General features: G+C 37.5%; 2 protein-coding genes across 3 annotated transcripts; one reads left to right on the top strand and one right to left on the bottom strand.

Annotated features, from left to right (window-relative positions):
* The first annotated feature begins 1,303 nt into the window (after window positions 1-1,303).
* On the top strand, window positions 1,304-7,203 carry c9h11orf16 (chromosome 9 C11orf16 homolog). Its single transcript, XM_007249221.4, has 8 exons — window positions 1,304-1,441; window positions 1,559-1,751; window positions 2,606-2,962; window positions 3,114-3,229; window positions 3,874-4,021; window positions 4,137-4,371; window positions 5,553-6,101; window positions 6,741-7,203. Exons 2-8 carry the CDS (start codon window positions 1,566-1,568, stop codon window positions 6,989-6,991), a joined length of 1,842 nt encoding a protein of 613 aa, XP_007249283.3. The 5' UTR covers window positions 1,304-1,441; window positions 1,559-1,565; the 3' UTR covers window positions 6,992-7,203.
* A 134-nt stretch (window positions 7,204-7,337) lies between these two features.
* akip1 (A kinase (PRKA) interacting protein 1) lies at window positions 7,338-14,379 on the bottom strand. Of its 2 annotated transcripts, none has more exons than XM_015605787.3 (5): window positions 10,849-14,379; window positions 9,084-9,257; window positions 8,894-8,989; window positions 7,732-7,866; window positions 7,338-7,599 (listed from the first exon to the last, which is right to left on the bottom strand). In XM_015605787.3, exons 2-5 carry the CDS (start codon window positions 9,249-9,251, stop codon window positions 7,456-7,458), a joined length of 543 nt encoding a protein of 180 aa, XP_015461273.3. In that variant the 5' UTR covers window positions 9,252-9,257; window positions 10,849-14,379; the 3' UTR covers window positions 7,338-7,455. The 2 variants fall into 2 exon arrangements, with proteins under 2 accessions (XP_015461273.3, XP_015461272.3); XM_015605786.3 differs by lacking the exon at window positions 10,849-14,379 and adding an exon at window positions 10,482-10,830.
* Between the last annotated feature and the right edge of the window lie 1,085 nt (window positions 14,380-15,464).

Below are 15,464 nucleotides of genomic sequence, written 5' to 3' on the forward strand. Positions count from 1 at the left end.
TGTCCCACGTGACCCGTGCCCCTGTGTTCTGCCTGTGATTTTCCATTACCTCATGTCTCATTTGTAGCTCCACCCCTTCCCCAGGTGTTTCCACTCCCAGTGTGTTTCCTGTTTAGTTATATAGTCTGTTACTTGTCCTCTGTCGGTCTTTGCACTGTCCCCCGTTGTCTGTCCCTCTGCGTTTCTCTGTTTTCAGTGTTTTCATAGCCTTAGCCCGAGTCCCTTGTTCTTTGTTTGTAATATATATTTATCTTCCTGTTTATTCTGTTATTTTCTAGTTCCCTGTGTTTTCCCTAGTTTATTCCCTTGCCCTGTTTTAGTTTATCCCGCCTAGTTTTATAGTCTCCCCGTTTGTTTATCTTTAGTATCTCTTGTTTGTTTCCGTGTTCCCTATTCACCTGCTTAGTGTTTAGTCTTTAGTTATTCCCTGTTTATGTTCTTAGCTCTGTTTAGTTTCTGGTTTAGTAGCCTCCCTATTTGTTTTAGTTTTATCTTGCCTCCGTTTCTTGTTTATTTCTTTGTTTCGCTGTTCTTTGTTAATTTGTTTATATTTATTTAATAAATTCGCCCTACCTGTGTTTACGTCCGCCTCCTCGTCTCTCTGCCTGGGTCAAACCCTGACAAACATACCTTCCTGGTGCAAAAATTCAAGCAGTTCAGCTTGGTTTGATGGCTGTGATCATCCATCTTACTCTTGGTTATATTCCAGAGGTTTTCAATTTGGTAAAATCAAAGTGGTTTCTTTTTTCCCAGAGCTGTATATATCAGAAAAATAAATATTGCAATGACAGTTTTTTCAGTTCTGTGCAGCAGTACTTTATATTATAATGTTGATTAATTAACTGTCTCTAAGGAAAAGGCTTACTTACTTACTTACTACTCGTTTACTTTACACTTCATATCAACTGCATTGCTTATGCATGAATATAAAGTGTCATAAGGACTGTAGATTAGTAGGAATAGAATAAGTAAAGGTTTTTCATAAATTCTACATAATTTTGTAGCATTATGTGATGCACATCATAGCTTCAGTAGTCTTTGAACTAATGACCATAAGCTTGACACAGGCTCTTATTATCTGACCTTCAGAGCGCTTCAGACACACGGCATGAAGCCAATTACTGGAAATGACTTGCTTTGATAGGGTGACTTTCAAATGACAACCGTGATCACGCCTCTCATCAGAGAGACTGTTCCTGATGTTATATATTGCGTAAGGGTTATGCAACACTGGAGGCCTGGGATTTACAATGTTAGATTCAAATGAATAAAAGCACTGTGTGGTGCTGCTGTGACACACATTGTAACCACTAGGGGGAATTACTGGAACTGCTGTAAGTCATTAGTCACTGAGGTGCCTCACTATGGCAACTCCCATACACAACAAGAGTGCTGTGGACTGCACTGGGAGAGATATGAGCACACTGGGGAATTTATAAAGGTAGGCCCAAGATACATTTTTCCATCTATTCTTCAGTACATTTGAAGTGTAAACAAGCTGCACAGAAAGACGTTATTATATGAAGGATGATATATAAAATTCAGCCTTCTGTTTCAGAAAAAGGATGGACAGCAGCCGAGGTGTCATCCCTGTGCTCATGGGGAAAGACAGGAACGTCACCCTCATACTGGACACTTCTGAGGCTATGACCGCTGTTCTGGGAACAGTGAAGAACCTGATTGTTCAAACTCTACTCGCCAAAGCTTCACTCAGGAACTCCCTTTTTAACATCATCACGTTTTCATATAAGGTGTCTTATTACCTCTATCAACTTACTGATAAGTGTGTTTACAGTGATTTATTGGATTAATTGTTTTTAAAATAATGAAAATATGCTGTTGAATGTATTATTTTCAGTATAGTAGTTAAGGAAAAACAAATACAAAAGTATATGCAACTGTCAAAATACATAGCCTTGATGGTAATTGGATTGGACTAGTCAGTTCTAGTTTCACCCATGAGCTAAAGTTCCATACTGTTCAGCAACAGTACATGGGTTTTACATATTTGTGGATTTAGAGACCTCTGTAGTGATAAAGTGTAACTGCACCAAGCATGCAGAAGAGTTCTTTTAAAATGTGCATTGTGGTGCAGTCGCCTTTCAGAGCAGATAAAATGGCGAAAACATGGACAAAACAAGCTACCAGAGCACTTTGTTTTTAGAATGAATATGTTAGACATTGCAGGGATGGGTGTTTAGCACACTGATTCCTTTTATTTGAATATTTTGTCCCTTCTGCACACAGAAATACTACTGCTTTCAATTTAAATGAAAATATCTTAAGCGCTGCTCCTTTAAATGAATGCCTTTAGTGGTATAAACATTAAAAAATTTTAATCAGGTAATTCTAAAGTAATTTAATAGAAAAAAATCAACTTGTCTAGTTCAGTAAACAATCCTGTTTTTCTGCTTCTTGGGATTTTTTGTTCTATTCCAGGTACTGTTAAAAGCAGAGATAATTCAGTATATGTTAGAGATACAGCAGACAATCTAAACTATGCTTGATAATTTCTTTAAAGATATATCAAATCAAAAGTTCTTTTGTGTGGTTCTCACTCTTATTTGGCACCTTTTACTAACAATCTAAAAATATTTCCATCTAGGTAACACCATGGTCTGATCACATGGTCCCTTGTGCCCCTGATACAGTGTATGAAGCCCTGGGCTGGATCCACACGCTCACGACCAGCCCTGGAAAGGATCTCCTGACAGCACTTACCACCGCATTCTCTGATCCTGCTTGTCAGTCTGTCCACCTTGTGACCAACAGTCTCCCAGACAACCCAGAGAATTGTCTAAGTGCACTGTCTACCTGTGGGACACGTCCAGTGCACACTTTTCACATTGCTGAAAAACAGGCCTTGGACAGTGACACGCTGGATTTTCTGAAGTGCTTGACTTCTGCTACTAGAGGAAGCTGTTATAGGCTCAATCTGAACTCAGGCAGCACAGCAGAGCAGGTAAGAAAAAGCACAGTCCAGTATATTGCAAAAACAATATTCATGCAGAGAGTGCAGTTACAGAAAATGCAATTACCAACCATTAGATTTGCAGGCTGTTTGTGAGATTCACATACACATTTTAATGTTATTTTTTTCTTATCAATAACAGGTAGCTTTGCTGCACTCAGCAGAACACCAGATTCAAGAACCATCATTCTCAGAGAATAGATGCTGCCGGGCCTTACATTACAACCCCATGCATGCAGTCTGTCTTTCCCCATACTGGTATGCTATGTTTTGTGAGTTTTGGAATACTATATTGATTTACAAAAACACAGTATCATTTTTTATATAATGTAAAGATTGGTGGCTGTTGTTATATTTCACTGCTTTAGTTGCAGATATTATACATATAATAGTGTGTTTTTTGTAACCCCTCTTACAGTGATGTGTTTTGTGCCACCCAATGGCAATGAACAGCCCTAATATCTATGGTGTTGGTATGCTTTTGCTGGTCAACCAGCTTGGTGACGATGGTCAAGCTTATTCAGGCTAGTCAACTATTATAGTGATTTTGGTTATGCTGGTGATCCAGCATGGTCAAGCTTGGCCATATTGGTAGTCTAGCTTGGTCAGGTTGATCATGCTTGTAGATCTGGCCAGGCTGTTTCTTTCAGCAGGATGGTTAGAGTTGTGGGTTTTTGATCATGGTCATAGGTTTGATACCCAGGTCCACAATGCTCTCACTGCTGGGCCTTGAGCAATTTCTTTCCAGTAACCTTGAATATACTAAAAGAAGTATTTTAGTGCACTGCAAAAGTACACATAAACGACCCAAAATGATCACTGGACCTGAAGTGATGATATAAGTGTACTAGAATAAAGTATCATAATAAACTATATGTAAGCAAAACTGAATTTCTTTGCAGGGGTTCTCTTAGAAATCCCTTTAGTGCAACGCCTTGTATTTCAGCAAGGTTGATGAGAGGGGCAGAGTTCTATCCAGGCTGCCGAGTGTTAGCTAGAAGAGAGGCAGATGGATTTTACTACTTGGGGACAATTGTACACCAGCTTCAGGTAACAGTATAAAATTATTATTTAATATTACAAAATAATAAAACCCCTATAAATATTCTGAATGCTTTAAATGTCTTAATGATCACAACATGAATTCCTGTCTTGTTTCCTGCAGGATAGAGGAGGGTTTTTTATGGTGGCATTTGATAAGCCAGGGTACAGGGTGGATAGCACCTCAGAACTGGCACTGCCCCAGCCAACATGCCAACCAGATATGATCAATATAACTCAGGGATATGGACACAGTATTGTACCTGGAGACACAGTGTTAGCTCCCTTTGAGCAGGAGATGAGCAGGTACGGGCCTGGCAGGATCGTTTCAGGAATGGAGCTAAGAGACCCACTGAGAGGTAAGACCAAAGCTTTTGTTTTTACTCAAGTACTTTAACCAGGGGGTTTCAATCATTGTCCTGTTTAGCTTCAGATGGCAGGAACTCTTTGTAGATGGTAGATATTCAGGACCTCTGATCTAAACCAAATATCAATACATTTTAGTCTTGAAGGGAGTTTTTGGCAATTCCTCTGCTTAAACACACTTGGGCTGTGTTCAGACTGCAGGATCTTTTCTAATATCAGATCTGGTGAGATCTGTTGTAAGTGATCAGAGCCGTTTTCCATGTATTTCCATGATGCTCTTGTACTTTCATCACTCTTAATTAAGTGCTGTTATTTCACATTGTGAGTGATGCAAAGCGTACATTAAAATTCAATTAGAACAGCCAGATCATCCAGATGGAGAAACATCTGTACAAATCAGATCTGTTGAGATGACTGTTTGCACTGTTATTTGTAGGTAATCAGATCAGATTTGTGTGTCCGGACATCTGCACAGGTTTTTGTGGTAATGAGTGTGGCATCAGTGACTAATCTTTGGTGCTCTTGCTGGACTCCGGCATTTCCATCACACTGGATTAGATGAGGTGGTTGTTTGTCACATTTTGAGTGATGCACAAGACACATTACAACCCTATTTGAGCGTCCAGAGCCTCCAAACTGAGATACATCTATACAAATCGGATTATTTTCTTAAATCAGATCTGATGTTGACTGTCCGCAATGTTCCGATCAGATCGGATTTACCTGTCTACACTTCATACCTGCATTGGTTCTTGTGCAATAAGATCATAACTCAATAACTAACCATTTGCATTCTTCTTAGACGCCTGCACTTCTACTACTTCAGATTGTTTGTTGACTTAAAATCTGCACAAAGCATAGAATATATTTCATGTGGTTTTTGCTATCCAGACGTTAACAATTTAATCTGGATGAAATCTAGGTAAGTCAGCAAACGGATTTGAGCTGGCAGTCTTAAAGTAAAATCAAAAATAAATCTGCATACAATCTAGTCAAAAATCAGATTTGGGCTAGCAGTCTGAACATAGACCTTTACATATTCTTTGTAACTTACTAGTTAATGATCATTAACTTGTTTATTTAAGCAGGAAACACACCAAACTGTGCTGTAGTGAAGCCCTTCTTCCGCAGAAGTTAAGACCCCTAATATAAACTCAACCTGTTCTTCTTTCAGGTGGAGCAGGGAATGGGCTTTTGGTTCTCTTTTGGAATGGATTCAGAACACATGTGCCCAATAACCTGGCTGTGTGGATACCAGCCTCTCACTACGAGCAAATCATCAGGGAATTCCAGTCTCATGCACTTTTCAGATCATCCTGCTGCTTAAACCACACTTACTGTAATCAAATAAACTGGACACCAGCCTGCTGCATGCATCAGTGTCTCTCAGCAGCTTCTGCCTTGTGCCATTGTCCAATCAACAGCTGCCTTCCCCAGACCTCATCTTTTCTCAGGAGCAACCAAGAGAATGAGAAGGTGGAAATTAATGCTGACCAACAGAAGGAACTGCAGGGTTCTCAGGAAACACAGATACCATCCCCTTCACCATCATCTTCAAGTGAGGATGAAGAGGAAAAATTAGAAGTCACAGAGTCTGAGCTGGTGAGCCGCTCAGTAAACACTGATATATCATGCCTAAAAAAGGCCTACACTGAGTCACAGAGTAAACCAGCCTGGAGATATTGGAGGAGAGGAGCTCCGGAGGCACACCACAAACAACCAGGTAATAGTGATCCTAATTAAAATATGTGTACCTCACCACCCATTTACAGCTAGAAAGCATGACGGCCCACAAGGTGACAAAACTCCACCTCCATCTTTAGTCCATCTTTAATTGTCTGCATCACAACTTATACAGGTGTGGGTGTTTTTTTTAATGCCTTATCTGAGGTAACACTTCAATTTACATACTGCTATTCCAGGCCTTTTGGCACATCAGTGTTTCACTTCCATTCCTCAATAACTAGATCTATTGTAAAGTATTCTGTCTAGATCAGGGCTGTCTTAAATTTGGTTCAGGATTTTTGATTAGACCCACCATCAAGTTAACTTTAAATAAAAGAACATATCCCTGTTATTTCCTTTTTTATTTTAGTAAGAAAATATAGTCTAACGAAAAATATATATATATCTTCTATATATTCTATATTTTTATATTACTGTAGTATTTTTGAACCAGTAAAATAAAAGGTCAAGGCATTTCTGCTCCAGATACAACATCACTGGATAAAATTAGAGCAATTGTTCAGGATTTATTTTTAAAACAGCAGAAATGGTTCCAAATTTCCTAAAATAAAATATTACATTATCTTACTCTATAGGCTAAGAATGGCTTTTTAAACAATGTTCTGTTCTGTTTCAGGAATAGAGGCCAGATCTCTAAATGTAAGCTATTCTTGGCCTGGAAAACCATCCAGCCACACAGAGTGTCCCTCCTCCTCCATTTCTACAGTAACAAATAACAGCTCGGTGTTTGACCTAGTTCCTGTTTCAGCAAGAAGAGGTGTAACAGTCAGAGAGATATTTGGCTGGACTGAACAACCAGCTTCTAAAGGTGTATCTCCACTGGCTTTTGCACTGAGAAAGATTTCAGTTAAACAAAATTTTAATTAATGCCACACTGTTCTGAATAAAATCAAAAGGAAAAAAATGTGCATGCTAATGTTTAGCTATACACTGTGAAGAGAATACATGTGCAACAAATCCCAGCAAATACTGATGTGATATAAAAATAATGTGTTTATTTCAGCACCATTTATAAGTTAGGCTGATTAAAAACAAACATGCAGTAATTGCTTTGCACAAAATAAAAATATTGAGCCATATTTTGTATTACCTGATGTATTCTTTAAAATACTTTTAAAATACTGATTATAAAAAAAGTCCAGTGCATTAAATATACATACAAAAACACATTAAGGCACATTTAAAGGATAATAAAGAGCTTACACAGCTGTGGTCAATCTCAATGCAATTTTAGTGCAATCAGTGCTTTATATAGACTGGCTAGTCACTTCACTTTTCAGACATGTTGATCTGGAATGAAGTGGTGCTAAACCCTGATGATAATCAAGAGGTCAGAGATCAAATGTGAGACTCTTGCTCTCCCCTGCACTGATGTGGACGACTCTTGTCTGTGGACTTGCATCCTGCATTGCTGCTGTGACGGAATAAGTGCCTGGAGACACTTCAATCAGGAAATCCTCAGGTTCAGAAAGACCCTTTAATAACACAGAGAAAGGGGGGGGGTCATATAGTGGTCCTTCCATTTAGAATTTAAATAATAATAGCTAATCCATAATCATTGCTGATTATTTGATTAGTGAAAATATGGTTCTCTGATCATCACTTACAGTGTACTGAGCTTTCCTGAAGGTCGAATTTGTTGGCCGGTGTTGACCTGAAGGCGACTGCTGAGAGTGAAAACGGCACACATGGCTTTTCTCCTGCTCGCTGACCTTTGCTGCACTTGAAGATTTGTAAAAATTCTGTAGAGGAAAAACAAGGGCCTTTTCTCAATATGTGCTTGTGTGTTTTGTGTCTTTGTGTTCTTTTCTAAGATCATTTTTCACTGCCCAAGTTGCATTTCAGTAAACAGATTCATTTTGAATTTAGTGCTTACACATCAACAGAAGACACTGGCCAGACTCACAATGATATGCTTTTAAGTTATTATATTTTAAATAAAAGGTGCACAGTGTTCAGCTTTCAATAATAAGCTGAGAAATGGGTAGTAAATGGTGGGTGATAGGGCCCTTAAATATTATCAAAATATAACAATACATTTCCTATATGACAAAATATTGTACTAATTACCAAATATTTGACTGCAACAAAATAAATATTAAAAAGTTTAAAGTTGTATACATACAATATATTCAAACAACTGATTTTGTATGAAATAATTTTGGAATATTTCTGTTGGTTCACTCACCAAGAAATTTTAAAACAATAAAAAGGAGAAACTGCTAAATTATAATTTATATAAAAAAGTATCAGGTGAAATACAATGGACATACAAGTGATTGCCTGACCTTACAGTTTTAGTTTTTATATTTTTTTGGCAAAAAAGAAAAGTATTTTTTTATTACTTTTTTTTTTTACGTATTCAATTCTAGCTAGTTTATATAATAAAATAAATATTGTAACATAAAAATAATTTTAAAATATACTAAAAATGCACAGTATTTAGTGCATGAATATAAACTACAAGCATTAACAATTACACAACAAATACCCTTAAAGCTTTACAGTAATGAATACACTGCTTTCAAGACAGCATACCTCTATCATTCAAATATGTTTTTTAACTAACAAAAAAGGCAGATTTTACCATTATAGTCTATTGCATTGTCATTTATTATAAAATACCAAGTACACAGCATCTCAATAGATGTCTTCTTATTTTGTTCTTGCAAGTTCATTCTAGTAAAGTAACTTGTCAAGAACACACAAAGTCTGCTGTTGGTAATGCTGGTTGCTGTAAGTGAGGAACATTGTAAGGCTATACTGTACCTTGCACTGATGGGTAGTTTCTGACATGTGCTGCACTATTCTGGAAAAAGCACGGTCCAGATCCAAGCCTTCATGGACACAGAGCTCCTCCTGAACCTGCAAATAAACAGCCAGCCTCAGGTAAGCAACTAAATGATCTATGCCTAGAAAACTGTAGAAAACTCTAGAAGAATACTGCAGAACACTAAACCTCAGCGTGTTTCTCTTTGGCATTGTGCTTCCGGTTGGGCCGTCTCACACTTGGCCAGTCTACAGACCGTCTTTTGGCTCTTTCCAACACCTCAAGCCCAAGTTTGGATGAGCGCTGCAGTGAAGACTCCAACCAGGACTGCCCTGCCATGGATGCAGTCCGCCTCATCGCCACCTGTGGAGGTTATGATTATTATGGAACGTTCAGTGTTTAGTTGCACTGTTCATTCTTTTATGGCATTATAATGCATATATTTTCAAAAGGTTCTATTCACTAATTCTTCAAAAGTAGCACCTTTTGCTTTGATGCCAACTCTTGCTAATCTCTCAGTCTGCTTCATGCGATAGAATCAGTCTCGTCCCAAACCACCTAGGTTGGGTTTCTATGTCAGGTGTTTGTAAAGGCCAGACACTTTGTCTACTACCTAATTGTATGTGTTCATTCATTGTTTTAAAGTAAATAATACAAATTAAGAACAAATATTAATGGGAATATGTAGCTGAGAATAGTGTGTAATGAAAAAAACTTGACTTGTATCGTATATCAAAAATAGCAACTTGACAGGAAAAGGGAAAAAACATAATTTTAAGTAGAAGTAAATGTAAAAGATTTTGATTCTTATTTTGGAGGATTTGTCTTGGTTCACTCACCAAGAACTTTTAAAATCTTTTGGTGTGGCGCAGTGGATAACACCACCACCTGCTTATGAGCTACCACATCATAGAGGAGAATGTGTCTGGGTGACTATACTGTGATACACCAATAAAGGTCCTTGGGCAAGACTCTGAACACTACATTGGCCCATATCTGTAACAGGAACAACCTTGTAAGTAACTGGATAAAGAGCATTAGCCAAAAGCCATAAATGTAAATGAAAAAATAAAGTGCAGCATTAAAATTAAATAAAAAGTACCATGTGAAATTCAATAGATACAATATTACTGCATAACTTTATTAACATAACTTTTAGTTTTGCTTTACTATTTATTTACTAAATAATAAGGTATTACATATTATATGCTTTTATAATGTATTCTACTTTGGCTAGTTTCGATTTTTCTTTATGAATGTATAAAAATTTGCAGCAAGAATAAGAAAACCTTCAAAATAATTAGCTATGCGTGTATTATTTCTACACAATGTGACTTCACTTGAATGAATTTAAATAAATACAAAAAAAATAACCTTTACTTGAGATTGGTTCCCAGGCTTTGCACACAAATAACAATGATAAATATAAATCACTTATCTAGCTGAAGTGCTGGAATGCTCTGTATTTCCTTTAGTCTAGAGTTATTTGGGAGTTAACGTAGCATTCACAGAGTAATAATATCAGAAGGCGGGAAGTTAAAACATTTAATATTCCCGTAAAGATTAAAGATTTACAGAAACACTTACAGCTTTAACGGCACTAATATCCTGCAGAAATCCGCCCTGGTGTTATCTCTGAGCTCTGTGAAGTGTTATAGTCTTCCCGACTCTGTTTAAATTGAACCATGACGGTAAATAAAAGACTGGGCGTGGGAAATGTGAAAGTGAAGGGTGAAGCGTGTCTCTTCCTCCCCGAGTGCTGCTGGGAAATGTAGTTTTTTTCCCTTCATTTTTTTTTACTACGTTAAAATGAAACGCATTAAAATGCATTAAATTCGTGTTCCAACAATAATTACGTACGTCAGCCAGTATTTAAATTGTACAGTAACATTTGAGGCGTACAGTAATGAAGTTTTTATTTAACGTTTTCCCCTAAAAAATGAAAAAGGCAAACCTGTTTTGTTCGTTGCTAAACGTTGTCGCCCTCTGCTGAAGGAAAATTGAAATGATCAGTTGCCATTTGTGTAAAATGGTCAACACCAACAAAACATGCCTTTTAAATTTTATACAAACTCTCTATAACAAAATACGTTTTATTTACTCTGACTGAACACATTATAACAAATATAGAGAACTGTTAATCATTACTTTTATGTACAAATAAATGTACAAATGTTTCAAATAATTAAAACTTATTATTATTATTATTATTATTATTATTATTACTTGAAGTTTCAAAAAGTTTTTTTTTTAATTCAACATTTATATCATTCATTTGGCTGTTTTCATGCAAATATGAATATATTCAAACGTAAAGAAGAAGTCTGTCATCTTGGGATGTGCTGTTTATTGTATGATATACCTAGCACCTATTATATACCTAGCAAATAGCGTTCAGATCCTAGTTGTTTCTGCTAAATTATTTATATACAATAAATTCTTTAAAAAAATGTCTAAGCTTTCATTTTAGCCCTTTCAATGAATAACCACAGATATTTATACTTGTCCAGGGAGTCTGTCATAATGGGATGTGCTGATTATTACATTATATTGTGAGCCAACAAAAATTAAGAATTATGTAATAAGGTGAACACATAATGAAACTGTCTCAGTCTGTCCTCTTACACTAACAGGATAAAAATATTGAGACACCTGCTCATTGTTTCTTTCAAAATCAAGGGTATTACAAAGAGTTTTTCCAACTTTTGTCTGCTTTATGTCTCTCAAGCCTACAAGCTATGAATGTCCACTGTACATGCGCTGTAATAGCTTGATGCATTCATTAGAAGGGGTGTCCACAAACTTTTGAATTGCACTGTACAGTAATGTCCATAAATATTGAGACTCCTGCACTACTTCAACTATTACCCAAGCAAAATATCACAAGAATCCAAGTATATCAAATCTCTTCTCACCAGAAAAGGCTTGGCCTCTCCAACCACTTTTTTGGAGACTTATGATAATACTGAGACTGTGGGTATCTTTAAAAGCCAGGGAAGATCCTCCAGTCTGTATAATCCTCTTTACAGAGCTTCAGCTGGCTGAGCAGTACTTAAACAGCACACACTGTAATGTACGAGTGAGAGAGTTTAAGAGGATCGTGGCTGGTATAAGAGGGTTACTGAACTGATCACTGTATGATTGTCTGACGCTCATGGCAGTGCGGACTGAGGACATTATATGTTTGCATGATTAAATACCAGAGTACATGGTTTAAGCTAAAAATAACAACAACAGCAGGTAGGCAGTAATTCCTCCACATGTGCAGTCCTGCAGTGGCTCATTTTGGTCGCAGTATAACCCAGAGAACTGAGAATGTTATAATAATGTTTAGCAACGTTTTGAGAAGGTTCCAGGAAAGTTAGCCTGTAACATTACAGAAATAATGTTCCAGAAAGGTTCTGAAAATATTTTACATAAAAAGGGTTTGCATTATGGAAATATTAGAAGTAACATTCCCAGAACTAAAAATTAAACCACTGACACAAGTGATGTTACAGCAACGTAACCAAAATGTTAAGTTGTAAGAACATCCAGAAAATTCTACAGACTAAACGTTTGACTTTAGTATTAATAAAGGATTTGTTTGTGCCTAGTGTTCAGATTGAGGTTGTACAATATACAATAACTGCTTAAATATTTTAGGCTGTCATTTGAGTGCTTTCAGTAAATAACCATATATTATAATTTCAGTTATTTCCCCTACTCCTGTCAATTATTTGACATAATTATTTGCCTTCATGAATTAAGCAAAACAAACAAAGCACATAGCCAGTTTTATTGTAAAAGAAATGTCCCAATTAAAAGAGAAAGAAAGAATAAAAAAAAAATAATAATAACTTTTGAACAGTTTTTTTAATAATTCATTTTGCTCAAATACTTTTAAAGGTGCCCTTTAATGTCAAACCATTATTTTTCTTGGCATAGCTTAATTAAAACAGTTCAGTTCATGGAAGTGACAAACACTCATAGTTTGAGCAAAGCTCGTTTTTTTTTCTCACAAGCCCACTATAGGAAAAGAATATTTCATTATTAGGCATAATAACAGGGAAGTAAATAGGTTTCTATTGCCACACCTAAGCATTTTTATGCACTGACATGCATTATATAGACTACAATGTGTTACCCCAGGGAATGGCTTGGGAACACCCACACCTGTATAATTTGTTATCTGTATAAGGCGTTATCTTGTGAGTGGGGCTAAATACCGACCAGCACGAACCACACATAAATATCTTGTTCTCAGCCCACTATTTATTAGGGAGTGAGAATGAGACTTGATGGCTGTGCATTAGTATCTTGCTTTAATAAATTGTTGTCATTTTTATGTATACAGGATCTTACCTTGGAGGCTCTGTAGGTAATAGTGCTAATATTGGGAAGTGATAGTGATAATGAGTGCCAGATAAATGGGACAATACATTTCTCAACTTGTTTATGAACTGCATCATTATGACCATCAGTATCTGGCTAGAAGTGTCAAGAATTGTCTGGCTAGAGTTGCCCCATGTACATATCCTGCAGGTCAGTGAGGCATTCTTTAGCCTCCATTATACATAGCGATGCTAGTTCTTTGTGCTAAGACATTTGGCATGTCACAGTATAGCAAAGAAAATCTTAAAATGCTTAATACATACCTTCTGTGGTATCTTTATGAATATTTATCAAAGACAAAAGGCATTCTTTGTGCATCACTCTTCCTGACATCACTCGATTTTTGTGCAGCTATAAATCAGAAAGCCCAAAAGGGTTTGTCACAAAATTAGATCATAATGATGTTGTTGTTGTTGTTGTTGACTCAGTCAGAGCGTGCTTGGCTTGTGGCTCTAGTTCTGAGTCATGAAAGATTCATAGAGCACTCCACAGCACCAGTAATAATAGCCAGATTAGGAAGCAGCAGATCTGGACTGCGGGCTTATCTTTGCTTACTGGAGCTGGAAAACGGAGCTCACACTGATTTAAAAATAGTGGTGCTGCTATTGTGGCTCCATTGCAGCCCACCCACACACAACACTCACATCCACACAACACTCACATCCACACAACACTCACATCCACACAACACTCACATCCACACAACACTCTCACACACAACGGCTTTTAGATCCACTGTGTTCATCCAACTGAACTGATTTCACAGTGTGGTGTTCCATCCACGTGCCCTCCATAGACGCCATCTGCTGCTGCAAGAGGATGCAAACCTGCACACACACAAATACATATATACACACACAAACACACACACACTGCTGCATGGTGTACAAGCAAAAATACTGTATACTTTTTTTACACACTGATGTGTTATGACAGATTAAATAATAGGAAGTACACACAGACACACAACCATCCCCCTTTTCCTCTCTCTTTCCCACTCTCACAGACATCGTCTCTCCTATCCTTTCACCACAAACACTAAAATCGTTTCCCCATCTCTCTTTCACTGTGCTGTGTGTCTCTCTCTTTGTCTCACTTTCTTTCTCTCTCTCTCTCTCTCTCTCTCTCACACACACACATGCATTATCTAGCTCTCACTCTCTTTCCCCCAGATACACACACAAAAAAAATCCTCCCTCGACTTCTCTTACTCTTGCATCATCTCTGTCTCTCCTATACAAAGCCTTCCTCCCTTGGCTGTCTCTCTCTCTCTGTTGTCTTACCTTCTTTGTATTTGTCTTTCTCTCACAGACAGACCCCCAATCTATAACTCTCTCGCATCATCTCTGTAACTCTTTTGGTACCGCAAATAAACAAAGCCTTCCTCACTCAAGTGTCTCTCTCTCCCACTCTCTCTTTCTTTCTGACTGTCTCTGCTCTCTCTCTTTCTCTCATACACACACCTGAGTTTCTCACATTATCTCTATATCACACTGTCGGCCACCTGCCATGCAAACTTTTCTCCCTTGACCATCATCATCATCGTCATAATTTTCTCATAAATATCTCTCTCTCTTACACACACCTCTCAGTTTCTCAAATTATCACTATCTCACACACAAACATGGTCCCTTGACCATCATTACCATCTTCATAATCATAATCGTCACCTCTCTCTCCCTCTCTCTCACCTTCCTTCCCTTCTTGCCCTTCACTTTTCTCTGTTTCACTCACACACACACACAGTCCACACTCTCTCACATCATCTCCATATCTCTTTCTTTCCCACACATAAGCAAAGCCTTCCTCACTTTGTCATCCCTCCCTCTCTCTGTCATCTCTCTCTTTTTGTCTCTCTCTCACACACAGACCTCTCAGTTTCTTTCATTATCTCACTGTATCTCAAACACAGACACAAAACCTTCCTCCCTTGACCATCCTCACCATCTACATCATTGTTATCATCTCTCTCACCTTCCTCCCACCCTCTCTCTTTTCACCTTTCTATCTCTTACTCTCTTTCGCACACACAAGCATTAACTCATCTCCATATCTCTCTTTTCCACACATAAACAAAGCCTTCCTGCCACTATCGTCTCTCTCTTTCTCTCTCTCTTACACACACAAGCATTATCTCTTGCACATCTTCTCCATATCTCTCTCTCTTCCACACATAAACAAAGCCTTCCTCCCTCA

This window comes from Astyanax mexicanus, chromosome 9 (assembly GCF_023375975.1).
Source record: "Astyanax mexicanus isolate ESR-SI-001 chromosome 9, AstMex3_surface, whole genome shotgun sequence".
NCBI lineage: Eukaryota > Metazoa > Chordata > Actinopteri > Characiformes > Acestrorhamphidae > Astyanax > Astyanax mexicanus.